At 41.3% G+C, this 18,179-nt stretch overlaps 2 protein-coding genes across 2 annotated transcripts in view; both read right to left on the bottom strand.

Moving 5' to 3' along the window:
* Positions 1 to 1,479: 1,479 nt before the first annotated feature.
* Positions 1,480 to 1,813, bottom strand: LOC135322587 (large ribosomal subunit protein eL39-like). The gene has a single exon (XM_064491861.1). It carries the CDS (start codon positions 1,811 to 1,813, stop codon positions 1,583 to 1,585), a length of 231 nt encoding a protein of 76 aa, XP_064347931.1. The 3' UTR covers positions 1,480 to 1,582.
* Positions 1,814 to 3,243: 1,430 nt separating this feature from the next.
* The window catches only part of PATL1 (PAT1 homolog 1, processing body mRNA decay factor), a 25,870-nt gene continuing 10,934 nt past the window's right edge, over positions 3,244 to 18,179 (bottom strand). The window contains exons 8-19 of the mRNA XM_031459534.2: positions 17,800 to 18,017; positions 16,452 to 16,541; positions 14,615 to 14,795; positions 13,989 to 14,112; positions 13,422 to 13,519; positions 12,811 to 12,870; positions 11,650 to 11,798; positions 10,171 to 10,330; positions 6,626 to 6,781; positions 4,513 to 4,604; positions 4,261 to 4,410; positions 3,244 to 3,940 (exon numbers count right to left, since the gene is read on the bottom strand). Coding sequence (XP_031315394.1) covers positions 3,919 to 3,940; positions 4,261 to 4,410; positions 4,513 to 4,604; positions 6,626 to 6,781; positions 10,171 to 10,330; positions 11,650 to 11,798; positions 12,811 to 12,870; positions 13,422 to 13,519; positions 13,989 to 14,112; positions 14,615 to 14,795; positions 16,452 to 16,541; positions 17,800 to 18,017 — 1,500 coding nt within the window. The 3' untranslated portion in view covers positions 3,244 to 3,918. The remainder of the gene's footprint in view (positions 3,941 to 4,260; positions 4,411 to 4,512; positions 4,605 to 6,625; positions 6,782 to 10,170; positions 10,331 to 11,649; positions 11,799 to 12,810; positions 12,871 to 13,421; positions 13,520 to 13,988; positions 14,113 to 14,614; positions 14,796 to 16,451; positions 16,542 to 17,799; positions 18,018 to 18,179) is intronic.

Here is an 18,179-nt window from a genome sequence, read left to right as displayed (position 1 = left end):
GAAGAGTGTCTCCTAAGAAGATAAGCATTTTCTCTATAGATCTGGAAAATACTGAGAAGTAAAAGAAAATAGTCCCCCATAATCCCACCACCTAGAGATGGACACCTTATATTTTTCCAGCATATATACATTTTTTTAAAAAAAGAATTGGATTCAAAGCATATATGCTTTCTGCTTTCCCCCTATACTGTATCTCACCGTCCATGATTAAATATTCTAATTGTCTACAACACATGGGTTAACATTGACTTAACTATTACAATATTGGGCATTTAGGTTATTTCTGGTTTTTCTATTACAAATAATGCTGTGATAAGTATAATTACTTTGGAATCTTTCCTTAGGAGATTTCTAAAGCCAAACTAGTCAAGGACTATGAACACTTTTGAAGCTCTTTACTTTGCCAAAGCATTTTCCAGAAATGTACGCACTTACCCCACCAGAGTGAGGCGGTCCCCAAACCTCACTTCCAAATCTTTTATAGAGAATTCCTTTAGAAGTTTTTCTTACTTTGATAGGTTAAAGATGTATTTCTCTGGTTACTAGTGCAATTTTAACATTGATTTCCATTTTCTTTTGTGAAAATTATTATTCACAAGTCTCTTACCTGTTACTTATCAGGGTCGTCTTTTTCTTACACAGAGATTACACACAGTGACGTCAGTTTACAACTGTGCCATACCGTTATAAGCGATTTTAGTGCGTCACCTAATTTGATTATTTTTGACATACAGTTGGCGGGGAGGTTAATGTTGCTCTCACTGGTTACTCTGAGTCTTCAAATGACGTTTTAAGCACCTAGAACAGCATGATCTGGTATGCACTATGTGACTCAAAAAACCGACTGGTAGTTGTTGTAGAAGTACTTACTTCTTAAACTCAGTCTTTTCCTCACAAGAAACATACTACTTAGATTTTCTGGACTAGGGCTGGTATTTCTCAAGCTGTGGTGGGGGCTGTTATCTAGGGAGGGGCACAAGCCAGCTGTCCCTGCCCTCAGGGCCGCCGTTCCCTCGCACCTGCGGTGCTGGTCCACGGGATCTCTGGTCTCCCTTTGAATCTAGTCTTCTGGGGGTGCAGGGGCAGCTCCCCCACCAATGAAACAGAGCTCTCATGAGACCTACGTTCTTTCACGTAAGTGTGAGAATCAATCTTCCACCTTAAGACAGTCTTACTCCCTCAGAGCAGTAAGAACACCCCGAGTGGGCCTCCTGCCCTGCTGCTCATTAGGTGTGTCACCTCCAGAGAGCTACGTCACCTCAAGGAGACTGTCCACTCATCAGGAAAAACTGAGCTTTGTGTCAGTGAGCACCCAGTAATGTTAAATTATTTCCCTCTTCATCATTTTAAACTTTCTTTTCCTGCCTTTCTCTACTTGTTTGAATTTTAGTTTTCAAACAAAAGGTCTCACGTATTTATTTTCAATCCGACATACTAGTGAAGCATAGAAACAAAGAAGAAAATCATCTTCCCAATAAAACACGTCTAACTGTCCAGATGGTGGTGAGGCCTCAGCCTGACACAGGAAGATGCCAGTGACCTGACGCAGCGTGTGTGTGTGTGTCACCTCACGTGTGAGTCCTTACAGACCTGGCTCGGCCCCTCGCCAGTGTCTCCTCTTGGAGCTGTACCTCATTCCATTACCAGTTTTCATGAGAACCCACTGGGGAAGGGGACGATTCTGCTTTTGTTTTTTGGCGAGCAATCGCTTGATCCTCAAAGTCTGGTGAGACTTATGAGAAGACACAGCGGGGAAAAGAATTAACTGCACACCCCACAAGGGTGAAGAAAGGGAGGGAGAGCTGACTTTCATCTTGAGCACTTTAGAGTAACAATGATACCCAAGTTTGAAACAATTAACATGAATTTACAATAAAGAGTGACCAACTTTTCCCCATCTCCTCTGAGATGTGAGAACTAAGAAAATATAAACCATGAAGGCAGCTTTAGGTCAAACTGGTCTACGAGAAGTTTCTTTAAAAAGTTTCATATGCCTGGAGATGAAGAAGATGAAGTGTAGTGTATCTACTAAAGTCTATCATTCTGTTTTGCAGTTAAAATGCCGGGTAGGGGGAAGGGGTCGGAAACAGACTGAAGGTCCACTTTTAAAAGAAAATTGTCATGTAAACATTAAGATCTTTTCCTGTCTCCCTTACGACAAAATAAAAAAGGTAAAGCCATCAAGTAGTAATATCCTTACCAATTCCCAACAGCAAGAGGTTTGCGGTCCACCTAGATCGAGAAACACACGAAGAAGCGTGTTCGGAAGCAACAAGTAGAAATGTAGGCGCACTTTTTTTTTTCAAGTATACAATTTTTTATTTACAATACCCTATAAAAATGTAAATTTAGAAACTTTTAATTTTTATTAATTAGAACTAAACAAAAAAGATAAAGCACAGAAAGGAAGAAATAATAATCAAGTGTTCACTTGATCGGCTGTGAAGGGGAGGGAGGAAAGGCGCGCAGGGGCACAGTCAGTAGATCAGGGCAGAGGGAGGCACCGGTGGGGCCTGGGCCACAGACGGGAAGAAGCGGAGATGGGGGACAGGACAGCTGGCTGTCAGGGAGGGCTCACTGTTGTACAATACGTGTATGTGCAAAATGCTTCTCCTTAAATATCACAACCTGTCCCCCCCACTACATTCGAAATGGTGAGAATAGCAAAATGTCTACCGGGACAGCCATGGACAGTTAATTCTGATTTAATATTCTTGAGGGCCATAATCACTAGAGATGAAAACCCCATATTCTGGTCGATTGCTGAACGGGAGAGGGCTGAGCGAAAAGGCTCATGGCAGGCTGTCCCTGCTAGGTTCAAACCCAGGCCCCGGCTGCCTGGGAATGGGACCCGGGTGAGGCGAAGCAGCGAGGACAGCAGTCCTGTGCACAGCATGGACGAGACTGACGAGCAACGCGGGCCGAACCTGGCTTCCAAGGCTAGGTTTGGAGGTTTCTACCCAAGATGCCAAATAAAAACAGGGAAGAGAGAAGTAAGAGCATGGCTTACTGATGTAGTCTCGGGAGGATGGAGTGAGTGTGCGAAAGCTATGCTGTGAAACAGACTCCAAGTTAGGGTCCTCTCGGGCAATCCTCCACGCACTTGAGGGGACAGGCTCAAGTACACTGTAGCTGCAGCAGGAAAAAGGCTTAACCGCGTGCTGTTCCCGCCGAGGCGGGCAGAGACAGCGGAAAGGTAAGTGGCGAGGAGATACAGGACTTCGCAGCCTAGAGTGGGCATTAGCCAATTAAGAGTTCCAATTTTATTAAACGTGCTGCATACCCTATATTTATATTAAAGTAAGTAGAACCCACCAAATTAATTACAAGATGGACAACAAACAGATTAAAAATACATCAGCTAGTCTGCAGTTAGAGAAGGGATGTGTCAACTAAATATTTCTTAATCTAAAACTCGTTCTTTAAGAACCCTCTGGAGACCACATAAATGTACGTATAGGGGTGTGTGGTGCGCTTATATATAAACTGATCTCTAAGTAATCGGCTCTCCTACAGTCTTATTAACACGGGGCAATGAAAAAAGACTTCAACAGGATGAGGAAAGGAATCCTTTGGCAGGCTACAATCTACTCTCAACTGGAGTAGTGGTGGTGGGATAAAGGGAGAGATTATATTTGTGTCTCTAGGGCAAAGAAAATGCAAAATTGAGAAGAATTGAGTAAAAGCAGGACATGCAGAATTGTAACATAGACGGTAAGAAGAAAACAGTAGAAGTACCACCCAGCCAAACTCCCAGAGCAGAGGGGAAACACCTAGCATTCAATGACCACCCCTGTGAACAGGACGCTTTGGGGGAATAAGCTACCTTCCCTCCCTCATTAAAATCAACACTCCATCGGTGACGGCAGCAGTGCAGGCGGCAGCCAGAAGGACGAACAGGACACGCGTGGAGGTCTTTTATCGTATCCCCTGAACTAGCCTACGATGTAGAGAGAGAGAAAGGAAACCTGTATGAATGAGTTAAAACAGAAAGAAGCAGTTTCCTGTATTAGAGTTACATCCTTGTATGAACTCTCATAACAAAACACCTAAGATATTTCTACCCGTAGCATTTATTCAGCCACGAGGGTTCTGCTGCACGCAGCACAGTGCTTTACATCGGGGAGATGATACTCATATATCTGACAGAAGTCTTTTCGTCTCTTCCACCAAATTCAAGTTTATGCCCCCAGATCTCCTCAACGTAACTTCTAAAGTGCCAACTTCAGTGAGATGTGAACTGTCCTGTTTCAAACTTACTGCAGTTTTGTCTCCAGCAAGTTCAGTTTCTGTCGGTCAACATAACGAGAGAAGAGGGACACTAGGTTTGTGGGGATAGAGATTGGCTTGGCTAGGGCTGCCTGGGGAATCCGCAGAAGTTCTCGGGTTGCCATGAACATCACCTCCGTCCTGACAGGGAAAGCCGACAACAACGTAGTAAGAAAAAACAAAAAAATGAAAAGATTACCCAACACAACTTAAAATAAAAGAAGAAACACAGCCCAGACTGACCACTGGTTGCTCTGCATTGATTCTGTTGCGGGGTCTGAACTCTGCAGGTCTTCCCCGCGGCTCAGGACGACAAGGAGCAGTGACAGGCCGAACTGTGGGAGGAGACAGGGGGCATCAGACAATACTCATCTCATCCCGCCCCACGCGGAGGGTCCCAGCCCTGGACGGGATACGGCACAGAATCAGAACAACCCCACAGCTGTGCTCTTCCGCGAAACCAGGCAGGATCAGACACCCGTGAGCTGAGGCCAGGGCTGCTGCTGGCACAGCAGCAGCAAGCACACTCAGTGGGAGCGGGAAGCCCCTCCGTCCAGCCGGCCTCTGCTCCCCACCCACTGCAGGGGAAAGACAGCTTTTCCCTGCCATGGATAGTGCGGGATTCCCATTTAATACAACAGAAATGGATTAAATAGGAAAGTTAAACGAAGACAAACTCTGATACAGAAAATTAAAGTTCATAGAAAAAATAAACACTAAATAAAGAGTTTAAATTAAGAAAAAAGGTGTTAAGATCTGTGGGAAAATGTACAAAAACAGTAACGAATGATCAGGGTACAAAGAAAATCTCCTTAAAGAAGGACACACCTATCTGGAAATACAGGCTTAGAAAGTATGTTAGTAAGAGTCTAAAGGAAAAGAAAGAGAGGAAGGATGAAGATATAGCCACCGTATCTAGGATTATTAAAATATAGCAACATGCCGTACAGACTAAGACATGTAAAGATTTGTTTTACTCAGTGGGGACGAACAGCAGAAAACATGTGGCCTAAAGCAGCACAGGATGCAAACACAAACGGGCAAGAACCAGGTTCAGTGCATACATCACAGCTACAGCGGACCACAAGGAGAAGCTGCGGGCATTCGGGGATTCCACCCCTCCTCTCCGAGAGCACCTCGCAGAGGCTGACCTCGCCTTTCCACCAAAGTGCCCTTCATGTCACTGTCCGAAAAATAACCAGCTACAGAATCTTGTCTGACTTCATGCTCGTCCACTGCCTTTACCAAAACTGAAGCTAAGAGACCACATACCACGGAAGGCACATAACTAATCACCCCAGAACCCCCGTCTTCTGTCCCCTCTCTCAGCCTCTGACGTACTTCCCGCCCTTTAGGGCCATGCTGGCAGGTTTGCAGGTGCAAGAGGAGAGGCCCTGGGTCTACGCTGTCATCTACTGCAACAGACGGCCCTTAACAATGCCCACTCTGTAGCAGCTGTTACACTGAACCGTTCACAACCGTTCTCTCATCTAAGTAACAGGACAATCTGAAGTCGACATCATCACCTCCACCTTGTAGATAAGGGAACTGTGGCTCAGCAGAGTGAAATAACCCACTCAGGGTCACAAACGTAGAATGTGGCAGATAAGGAGTAGAAACCTGCTCTGTCTAAAAAGCTCATGTTCTTTATTCCATATTATCCTTTCCCCTTGGGTTTCTGGATTTTTAACCTGATATAAATGAAACATGAAATGGGATGTTCTATTGTGATTGAAATAAAATACGAATGTAATATGAAATGCGGTATCTTATGACAGGGACCACTACCTACCTACTCAACATGCTTTCTTCTTCGTATTAGATCTGATTTTACTTGTGGTAACACTGGTGTGAACTAAAAGATATTTTCCAGCCTCCTTGCAGTTAGCTGTGGCATGTGACTAAGACCTGGCCATTGAGATTAAGTGGAAGTTGGTAGTTAGAGCACCTGGAAAAGGTCCAAATAGGGAGGACCGGACGGTCCTTACACCTTCTGGCCCTCTGCACACGCCTGTCTTTCTGATGCAAAGTGGAGCCTTGAATTCCACCACCACCGTGGGCCTGAGAGGTCATGAGCCTGCAGCCACTGCTGGACGGCGGAGAAGGGAAACTGAAGGAGCTGCAACCCTGACACTGTGGAGTCACGATACCAGACTTGTTCCACATGAGGCACAGGACATTCTATTTTGTTGAAATCACTGTTATTTCTAGCCTGTGTCACCATGAGCTTAACGTAACTCCTAACTGAAAGAAACGTTTTTTTTTGTTTAAACAATTGCCACAGCAGCCATTATTTTCACACATAATTCACATTTAGAAGCCGCGCCAAGTTCAGGGAGATAAAAGGCAAGCCCACCTTGTTCTGGAGCACAGCAGTGAGGTGAGGATTGGAGGGCGCTGGTGCAGCTGCACTCTGAGGTAGGTTCATTAGCTGTTGCAGAAGGCTGGTGACGGTCACTGACGGAAGATGATAGAGAAGGAGGGAGAAGGGACTCAATAAGCATGGCAGCACCTACAAAAAAAGAAGCAGCAAGCATCACAGCCTGGCAACGGTCCCCTCGGTCCCCTCGATCCACGGGCACGGAGGGAGGGATGCTCGGCTGCACACTCTGCTGCCCGCGGCAAGGCTGAACGATGAAGGGCAGACAAGTTCTGCAGATACTATTAGTGTCTTAACAACGGACTCACGGCATCTGCGAATTATTCCAACTCAATTTGCACAGGAAATGTCATGACTTGTGTGAACGAAGGATGGAGAGTGTAAAATCACTTCCCCAATACAGCCAGGTGGATGGTAAGACATCTGTATTCATCCCACAAATATTTAAATGCCTGCCATGTACCAGGCACCGTGGGCTAAAAATAAATGGTAAACAGGACAGACCCTGGGGCATCTAAAGTACAGTGGAGGAGCCACAAGTAAACTGCAATTTTGATACATCGTGAGGAGCACTCCAACACAGGTCCATTCTGAGTGCTACAGAGTCGGAGAATCATCTTCAGACTTAACTGTATCTTGTTTTACCTTTATAAAAGCTCAATGAGGAAATAGAGAAATGATTAATCAATTTTGATAGAGTATTAGAAAAGCTAAGTGATCAGCGTTCAGTTACAAAGCTAGCGGCTAGAACCAGACTCCACGGCTGCTGGATTCCAGCCTGCTAGTCCACTCATTCCTTGCTGACTGGGAAGTTACAATACAGAGCCACCAATACAGCTAGGTTTCGACACATGAAATCAAGAGTGCTTCCAGCACCAAATGCCCAGGGTATATAAAAAGTGATGATTGGTTCTACTTTAAGTAGCATCCAAGGATGGAGAGTGGACTCCTTTTCATCATCTACTGCTCTACATAAACAAAGCTTAAAAAATTAAAGCACCTTTAAACATACACAAAAAGTACAAAGAACAGTATGATGAAGTCCATGTATCCATAACCCCACTTCAACAACAATTCCATCAAGAGGCTGCCAATCTTATTAAATCTGTGTTCCTCCTATATCATATCACTTCATCCATAAAAACTTCAACTTGTTTCTTTAGCAAAATCTCTCACAATATTATCATACCTAACAAAATGTAATTCTTTAATATCATCTAATATCCTTTCCAAATTCTTATTTGTCCAACTGTCTCAAAATGTCTTTTAGCAGCTGATGTTTTTTAACCATAATTCAAATAAGACCCACACGTTGCACTTGGCTGGTAAGCCTTTTAAAGTCTGTTAACAGTCCTTCATCACTGCCCATCTCCTTTTCTCACGCTATTTATTTTTGCTGAAGAAACTGGGTCATTCATCCCATAGTTTGGATCTGGCTAACTGCACCTCTGTGGTGTCACTCAACAGGTTCCAGTATCCTGTGTTTCTTCCCACAAAAACTGACAATTAGAAGGGTTAGGGTTAGGGTTTGATTAAACTCAAGTTCACTGGAGGGTCAGGGTGGTGCTGTGTGCTCCTGCTGCATCAGATCAACATGCGCCGAGTGCCTGGCTGTTCCCGCTTAGTGCTGTTAGCAGTCATCAGTGCGTTCAGGTGGTGTCAGCCTGCTCCATTCAGCTTTTACTTAATGCTTTTAGTACCAGTAATGGTTGCTGGTGAGATGGACTGCTTTTCAGTTAAGAGTTGTAAAACAGCAATTTTCTAATTTTATCATTTCTTTTGAATTTATTAACTGATATTCTTCTGTTAAGAATTTTCTATTATCAACTCGTTGGTCATGATGACATTTGGTTGTAATGGGGCAGGCTAAATGCTTAATTCTTTCTTTATATATCAATTTTTAGAATAATGAGTTGATGGCCTGGCAATCTCTGAAGGTGACTAATATATTTTTTTGTATCATTATGAATTCATTAAGTTAAATGTATTTGATCTATTTCAATCCATGGCTATAATTTTTCTTTCTGATGCAAATTACCCCTTTGTGACCAAAAAGAGGCCCCTTCAAGTTGGTCTGCACATCTTTTACATAGAACCTTAACAATCTTTCAGCTTCCGTGCCTTCTGACACAAGATATTCCAGGATTATCTTGTATATTTTATGCCTCAGACCTAGAGACTGTTATTACTTCAAAGAAATGGCATTTACATGTGGTCTGTTACTCTTTAACATCTATAGGTAAAAAACTTAGCCCCTATATTTAACCCAGCTTTCCTCACTGGTATGTAAGCTCCACTGAAGCAGGCATCTTTGGATTCCTACCTCCTAGCACCTAGAACTAGGTGCTGTATTTCTAGGATCTAAACCATGCCTAGTACATCGAAGTGTTCAACAAATATTTGCTGAATGGATAAAGCTCTCCCAGACTTCTTTCTGCTGATGAGATCCTCTGAGGGTAACTGGTGAGCACCTGCCTCATTCCTACACTTTATATGCTGTAAGGTAGCTGTGACTTTTAGTCTTGGCTTCTGCTTTCTGGGATTAGCCTTAAATCCTTAAACTTTTCTCCCACCCATTACTCATTCTTGAAATCTTAAAAAAAAAAAAAAATAATATATATATATATATATATACACACACACACACACACACACTTGTCTCAACTCACTTCACTTTTTTCAATGAGACCTACACTTCTCTGCATTTCTTCTGCAGAAGCTAAGATATCAAGAAGTTCTTTTAACTCAATTATTATTTCAGAAGGAATAATTTTCAATTCTTTCAGGTTCACTCTCATAAATTCTATTATTCTAAACTGCACACGTAATAATACTAGCCCTTTGTGCTAACCTTACCGACTTCTTGTTTTGAACTTCTAAGGCTATTCTAAATATCGCTAATCTTTCAAGTGTTATGACAGGGATAAGCAGAGAGCAATTCTTACCAAGAGATAACTTGTAAACCTGATGGTCATGTTTCAATTTCCAGCCCAGTTTAGATAAAATTATTTAGAAGTATTGGCCCAACTCCTGTGGGACACCATTCAACTGAAGTCCACAGGTCAATGTTAAGCTACTAATAACAGCCCAGTGAGTGATACTTTATATCCAACAAAGTAACCAAGATCCTAAATTGCAAGTTGAGTGAACAGCAGACTCAGCTGGGGACCTTCTTATAAACACAGAAGCCCTGATCTTTCCTCTGTAAAATCTGATTCAGCAGGTCTGGGGTAGGGCTGAATTATCTGCTTTCCAAGCAATTCTGATACAGACCACAGCTTTACAACTATGTCAAATACGACAGAATTACTGCTTTCCTTATACTTTGTAACATGATCTGTTGGATCAAAAATGACATTAAAAATACAGGCCTGGAGTACGCTTTTCACTTTAAATAATCAGATCATTCTGCCAGAGGTTAGACAAAACAACACAAAAGGGGAGTAAAAGATATCTGGGTTCTAGAAATCTTATCAATTACGAAGACCCAAAGGAAAGATGTCCCCCACACGGTGGATCACCTCGTCTTGTGCATCTTTCTTGATAAGGAAAGGGAGGTTCCTGGCTGTTGTCATGAGAATGTCAGCTGCTTGCTCTGTGGAGAGGAAAGGAAGAATACGGGCAACCATCCTCTTCCCTTTTCGGATACACATGATCTGTACAAAGTGGTCATCACTCGGCCTGCAGGGGAAGACAATGCTAACTTAGGTCAGCAAGAACAATGTGAAAAATCCCCTTTTCCCTCTTACATGTTACTGAATGAATATACTGCATTTATTTTTGCTCTACAATAATCTGTACTATAAAACAGTGAGAATCATTTCTAACTCTCAATCAAATAATACAAAGTAATTTTTCAAGTTTCACAAGTATTAAAAATCATCATTTCAAAAACTGTGTATCAAAAATTTAATCAAACTGTATGTACTGATTTCCTTTATTAACTTTTCAGTAAGTACACAAATGACATGGTTAATATAGCAAAATCTAAAAATAAATGTAAGAAAAAAGGACACAAATATTCATAATCTCAGAGTTAATTTATTAGTTACCATTCTGAAGATATTTTTGCTGTGTATTGGATATTTTTATCTTTCACAAAATAGGGTCTATATAATTCATATGGCTTTGCTACTTGACTTTTTTCACTCAACAACTTCTTGTGAACATGTTTCCATGACTATAAATATACTTTAACTACATACATTTTAATGGTGGTATAAAATTCCAATCTATGGATAAACCCAAATTTATTCAACCAGTTCCCTGTCATCCCATCTCTGGAAAAAGCATGTTGAAAAGAAGGTGCTTTTTCTTATGTTCTGTTTTGTGTATGTCCTGGCTTAGAAGAATCACCAATTCTCTTGAATAGGGAAAGAAAAAAAGGGAGCTATCAGGAGACACAATCCTCTTGCATTCATCAAATAAATATTTGGGATTTATAGAACATTTACCACTAGCAAAATTCTGTTCCAGAAACTGGGTGGGAGAGAGATGACAGAGATACAGAGAAGATGATGTATTAAGGAGCTTAGTCTCCACTGGACGACTGACTGGTTTCCATAGCAAGTGAGCATTCTATAGAAACCCCAAGGAAGGATAAGCGTTTATACTTTTCTCTTAGTAGGAAAGAAAACATGAAGATTACAAGGTTGAACATTAGCAAGCACAAACCAGGTACAATCTGTCAGCTCAACAACAGAAATGAAATAATGTTCCCCCGGCATCTCCAGCACCTAGCACAGTTCCTGGTAGATACTGAATATGTACTGGTTGAATAAATAAATTCAGAATAAATAGATTTTTTTTTTCCTGGCTGGAAGGAATTATGAAATGTTTTATATGAAGTGGCATTTGAGTTATTAGGCCAAACTGAAAGACTCTGAGCTTACTCAGAGGGTCAGAAAGGAGGTCCAAAGGGTAGAAATGTATAAAGCTCAATTTAGCAGAGGAAGGAGTTCAGCTAGTCTCAGGTTTTCACCTAAGTGCACAATTCTTACCTCTCTTGTCCAGGCAATTTCCCTCTTAAGTTGTCATACATGCTACAAATTTTGTGCTTTCTTTCATCCGTCAGAGCAGGTCGCTCTTCTTCCAGACTTAGGAGGTAACGCCTTTCATAATCCTCCACGTCGAGGAGGAGACTATAGGTCTAAGTGAGAGACAAAGCAAGTGGGTCAGCATCCCAGAGTATTACATAACCCACCTCGCAGTTTAGGACTACCAGATAAAGACAAGAGAGTGAAACTCATAAGGATGGAGAGAAAAAAAGGTGTTCTTTTGAACCCAGAAAAACATAATGAAATAACTTAAAAAATTCTTCAAACATCGTTTTCTGTCCCTCCTGGACCTCTAAAGCCAGAAGGCAGTGGCAGGGAAATGATTACACGCTTTCTAAATTTTCTAGCTGCAACAACAGCACCATAACACAAACAATCTGCACCACTGCTCCAAGTGATGCCTTACATCTACAAAGATGGTGACAGTTAATCTTGCTCCTGGGTGCCAGGCACTGATCTAAGCACTCTGCAAGTACTCCTTTACTGAGTACTCACTCACCACAGCCCAGTGGGAAAGGGACTCTATCATTTTCATTTTTACAGATGAAGAAACTGAGGACAGCAGAGAAAGGTTAAGTAACTTGCCTAAGTTCACAGACTCAGTGAGAAATGGAAGACATGATTCGTAGCCTGGTTCCAAAGTCTATGCTCTACGGCCTGGCAAAGTGGTCCTTATGCCTTATAAACTAACAGTCTATACATTACCTCATTTTCCTTAGAACCGAGGACAATGCCCAGCACCCAGCGAGTGTCCAATAAATACATGTGAACTGATTATTTAATAGACTTCCTTAAATTCCTGGGCAGAACAGTGTAATTTTTATTGTTTTCTTAGAAAGGTGGCCTGCCCCCAAACACTCAGCTGTTAACTGAACAAGCCTGGACAAAACCCCAGGACGTCTAACTGTAACTGCGAAGTTCCTTCCGTGAGGCCATAGGTACAAAACACCACCTTTCTTTCTAGCGTGCCCTGTACACAATAGGCACTTAACATGAATGCATCCATTACATTAAAATCATAGAACACCGATTGTTTACTTGTCAGGCACACATACATTTAACAGTTTCTTACTCGAAACCATAGCAACATATTCCACAACTTACTTTCTCAATTATGACAAGGGTTTTTCGTCTTTTGTCCCGAACCTGTTTTTCTTTTGTCTCCTAAAAAAAAAAAAAAAAAAGACTATTCAGTGTGAAATCTTCACCCATGCTAAAAGTAATTTACTAAGTGTGCATATGTAATTCCACATGTGATAATACTTTGAGAATCTTGACTCTTTGAAAGTCAATAATCTAAAACAAACTAATGTGGACAAAGGTCACAGAGTTGACTGAAGCAACCTACATACCCACATACAAACTACTGAACTGAATTCACAGATAGGCAAAAGATAATGCAGAATGCTGTAGAAGATGCACATACAGGAAAATCTTAAAACACATAGAAAGTGGTAATTTTAAAAACCGGAGCCAAAAGCTGATGCTGTCTGCAGCGAGTGGCCCAGTTCAAAAATTTTTGCCACCCCTGGTCCTGCCTGGCTGCCTTAGGCATGAAGGTGTTAATATCTTAGCACATCTGTGGAAACCCAGGAGGTGTGACATGCCAGGTGGGAAGGTCCAGGTTAGACTAAAGACAAGTCTACCTCGCCTGATTCTAGTGACCCCAAAAGAAGCAGTGATGAGCTTGAACACACCATCCTGTGGACACTTACATCATCCTCACTCCGAGATGTCACAACAGCATCAATCATTTTTCGGGGGTTGTTCACACTAGAGACAGTAAGCTTTCCCAAAGAGCCCTCAAACTGCACTGCAAGGACAAAAAATTACAACAAATGAACAGTCAGCAACACAAGTTGGCAGTTTTCAAATGAGATCTTGAGAGTCTCTATTCTCTACTCATAGCTAACAAGTTACTACAAAAATGTGTATTATCTAAAGCAATCTCTTATCAAAATTCATCCTCTCCCATTTTGGGGAGTTGCAATAATAACCAAATAAAAACCTGAAGTATTCTCCCCTAAGCCATTTTAAGGATACTGGAAATTTTAACAGGTTTTAAAAAGTCATGGAATCTTAGGTAGAAAAGGATCAAAAGGCCATCCGTCCAGTCATTCATCCCAGGCTTGAACAGGCTGATCTCTGCATTCGTCAAGGACAATGGGACTTTATAAATCAGTTTCAAACATCTCCATCCAACTGTCTGGACAGTCATCTTTATTATATCCTGTCAGCAGCAGTCACACTTCTCTTTACGGGCGAGGGGACGGGGACCTTACCTGGCTTATAGGCGTGCTCCAGTCTGGCCACCTGAGGGGTAATGAGCTTGGTGCGCTCCTTTTTAGGGCCATCGCCTTGCACTTCTTCAGCAGCTGACAGTTTCTCCAGTTTTTCAAAGTAATTCTACCACAGGAGGAGATGTTTCAGTTGCAACAGGCACCGAATACAGCTGCCCCTTATCACTGAATAATTAGTTCATACCCCTGGTAGTAACACTACTTGTACTCTACAAATGTACTGACTTCTAATTTTTGTCAGATTGCTATAAATTTAATCAAAAACCCCAGCCTTCAAAGTAATCATCAACAGAAATACCATTAATGTTAGGCTGCCAATATTCTGAATTGAAAGAACCAGATTACTGATGACAAAGGGATTTGAAAATATTGGTCTGAGAGCTTCTGTATGTAAGAAACAAAAGGCATACATTCAGACCTTCTAGCGAACAGTGTGAGGTTCTCCAGCTTGAAAAGAGGACAGAATTTGCTCAGTCAATTCTTACCCACTTGAAGACGGCCTCAAAAGAAAACTCCATCAATATTTAATCCTACCAATACTTAAATGAGTGTCTTCACCAGGGTAAGGGACTAGACGATCATCCTCAAAACTGGCACAGAGTACTTACCTGGTAATAAAAGTCATCCAGGTAGGGATCAGTGCTTTGCAGTTGCATCATCTGGATTTTAGAGACCCAATCCTTCTCTCGCTGCAACATGAGATTGGCATATGGATCCTTCCGGAGATGATCCTGATGGCTGCTCCGGTGACTTCCTCTGTCTCCTGCACCATTGAGATTCCGATGCTGACTGAAAGAGACGCACATGCCACATTCACTTCCCCTGGATACGTGAATTATGCCTCGTAACGATACAAGAGTAAACCAGGCCAATTAAAAAAAAGAAGATTCTCCTTTGCTTCTGTTAAAGATTTGAACACAGGCCAATTTGACTCCAAGTCTATATGCTTCTTAAAAATCTATTGAAAATCATGATGTACTTCAAATATAGAGAAAAGCCCAGCAAATACTATGAAAACATCCATTGACTCATCATCTAGACTTAATGAAAAAAGGTTACTTGGTCAAATTTGCTTCAGATACTAACAGGGAATATTAAAGCAGCAAGTGTTAGGTTTACAGCTGAAAGCCTGCTTACGTATGCCCTCCTGGATCCCAGTTTCCAGCTCCCCTTCCCTCCTACAGGAACCACTATCCTGGCCTCGGTATGCTTGCTCCCTGACACGTTTTTATATCTTTATTACTTGTGCATCCACCTTTCAATATTAAACAGAACTTTTCCACATGCCTCTAAGTTTTATATAAATGGTACTGGACATACAATTCTGCTCCTTGCTTCTCACTCAGCATCATGTTTTCCATATTTAATCATTCTGACAACATACTCAAGCATGTACTGAGAAGGAGAACTGTTAGGAAGTGGTGTAACCTAGTAGTGTTGATAAACTCTGTTATTTACTGCCAAATTCTCTCTCAAAAGGCTACATGTCTATTCCTGCCAGCAGTGACAGTGCTGAGACACATCAAGTTCTGCCTGTCTGATGATGCAACATGGTTATCTAATTTCAATCTGCACTGTTCTGATTACAAGTGAGCTTGAAAATCTTCTCATTTTTATGAGCCACGTAGGCTTCCTCTATTGAAAACTGCATGCTTGTGTATGATGTCTTTTGTTGCATAGAAATTCAATATATTTTTACAATTTTATAAAAAATATTTTTAAACACCTTTATTTAATGGTAATTGATATACAAAGAACTGCACATATTTAATGTGTAGAATTTGGTTAAGTTTGGATGTATGCAAACACTTGCGATACCATTAGCATAAACAGACATATCCAATGCCTACCAAATTTCCAACTCAGTATCATAAAACTGAAGGTTGAAGAAATCTTATCTTATATATAAGAATGACTGATGGATTACAAGCTCCAAGAAGGCAGGGATTTGATATGTCTGATTCTTTCAATCCCCAAAACTGACCAGAGTGCCTGGTACACAGCTGGGGCTACATATATAAATACATATTTGAATGAGGACTAAATAATTAGAGGTAAAACTAAAGACAGGCTTTACATAAGACCCAAATGTAATGCTAGAGACTATTTCGAGATTACCTGTGAGCTGAGATGGTAAACAAAGGTAGTTAAAAGTATGGTAAGGACTTGATAAGGAGTGAGTATAAAAACGTTAATCCCTCAAAAAAAAAAATCAGATCTAAACTATATTTCAGAATTCTAGTAATTTGGAAATAAGTTGATAAGCTCTCATCATTTAAAGCTTGTGCATCAAAATCATAAAGCAACAGCATATATGGTCTGACTTCACCAATTAAAATAAACTCAATACTAATCTTAAAAAAGGTAAGCTAAATCAGCACCCAGTTACAGTGTCAAAATGGAAAGCTAAATGAAGAAACCACAAAAGAGCAGAAAAGTACTTACTTTCTGTTCTGTTGCTGTCTCTGATGTAAGAGTCGACGGTGCTGTGGATGAAGGTGAGTTGTGTCTGGTCTAAACATTGGGGCCTGAGATCTAAGAAAAAAGGGAAAAGATGTTCAATTCTGTTGTCCTGATGATTTGCAGTTTTAAAGAATGTTGTCAATATAGGGCGATTTCATACAGGTTCACCCAAAAGGAATGCTGAAGTCTACTCTAAGGAGATCTTTCAGAAGGAAGACAGAGCTGTATTTTTAATGTCTTCCAAAAATGCTGATTCTCAACCCCTAACAGGACAATCATAAAATCTGAGTGAATCAGCAGTAAAGCAGTTAAATTCTTTTTCTTTTTGCTCCTAATTGTTAAACAGAAGTCTCTAAATAGATTTAATGTACTTAGTTTTAACTATATAGGAATGACATTGAAAATATATGTGTGATGATTAATTTTATATGTCAACTTGGCTAAGCTGCCCAGCTATTTGGATAATCACTTGTCTAGATGATGCTGTGAAGGTATTCAGTAGATGCAATTAACATTTACAATTGGTTGACTTTAAGAAAACATCACCAGCAATAGTGTGGGTGGGCTTTATCCAATCAGTTGAAGGCCTTAAGAGGAAAAACAGGTTTCCCAGAGAAGGAATTCTGCCTCAAGACTGGAACACAGAAGTCGGGCCTGAGTTTCCAGCCTGCTTGCCTGCCCTACAAATTTCAGACTCAAGACTGCAACTTCAACTTATAACAGAATTTCAAACTTGCTAGCCTGCCCTATGGATTCTGGACTTGCCAGCCCCATATGCCTAAAAGTCGATCTCTTCTTTATTTATCTATATCCTATTGGTTCTGCTTCTCTGGAGAACCCTGACTGATACAGTATGATACGTAATAAAACATAATTTCTTTGAGGCAGGAATGTGAACCCCCGTTATAAAATGAGAGTAGAAGCAAGCAACTAGCCAGCACTGAGATTAGCTGACAACTCAGCACCTGCATCTCTGTTCCTTAGTACAAGATCATTCTTGTTATGTGATAAGTACTTTGTATATATGTAAGCATCCATGTGTTTGTAAAATGGATTTAAGTGAGACATAAGAAACTTTACAAGAAATAAAAAAAGGTGATTAACTAGCAATGTGCAAATGTACAAAGGAAGCATGTGACTCAAGGGAAATGTGATTCATAAGAAAGCTGGAGACTGTCAAACATTTCTGTGTTTGGTAACTGGAGGATCAAATAACATTTCAAAATATATCACCTGCAGATATCAAGGGACTTCTATGTTGTAATACTAAATGTCAATGATCAAGAGACTTGGCTGACAATGGATAAACAGTGGCATTTGTTCCATATACCTTAGGTTTTGCAGGTGAGGTCCTGGGCCAGGGGGGTGCTGCGGAGGAGGCGGTGTAGCAGGGGGTGGAGCACTGAAGAAGGCACGGAAGCCTGGTGCTGGGGGAAGCATCTGCCCAACTCGCCCTTGCAGCAACTTGGGATTCATGGCAGCCAGTGGACTGCCAACAAATCCAGGGACCCGTGCAAACTGGCTGGGAGACATTCGTCCAGGCTGTAGCTAGAGAGGGACGAGTTCTTAGATTTAGTTAATCAGCAGGCCCCCTTGCTTTTATCCACAGATAAACAAATACTGTTCCCATCAATAATTTTGTTCAGGAAACTAAAACATAAGAGGCAGCAGTGACTGATTAACAACAACAAAAGGGATATCAGCTGGTGA

This window comes from Camelus dromedarius, chromosome 12 (genome assembly GCF_036321535.1).
Source record: "Camelus dromedarius isolate mCamDro1 chromosome 12, mCamDro1.pat, whole genome shotgun sequence".
NCBI classification, from domain to species: Eukaryota; Metazoa; Chordata; class Mammalia; order Artiodactyla; family Camelidae; genus Camelus; species Camelus dromedarius.
This window is presented reverse-complemented; position numbering and strand designations above follow the sequence as displayed.

Excerpts from the sequence above, each read along its gene's own strand:
- LOC135322587 (XM_064491861.1), bottom strand. The coding sequence starts at position 1,813 with ATGAAAGTCAGCTCTCCCTCCCTTTCTTCACCCTTGTGGGGTGTGCAG.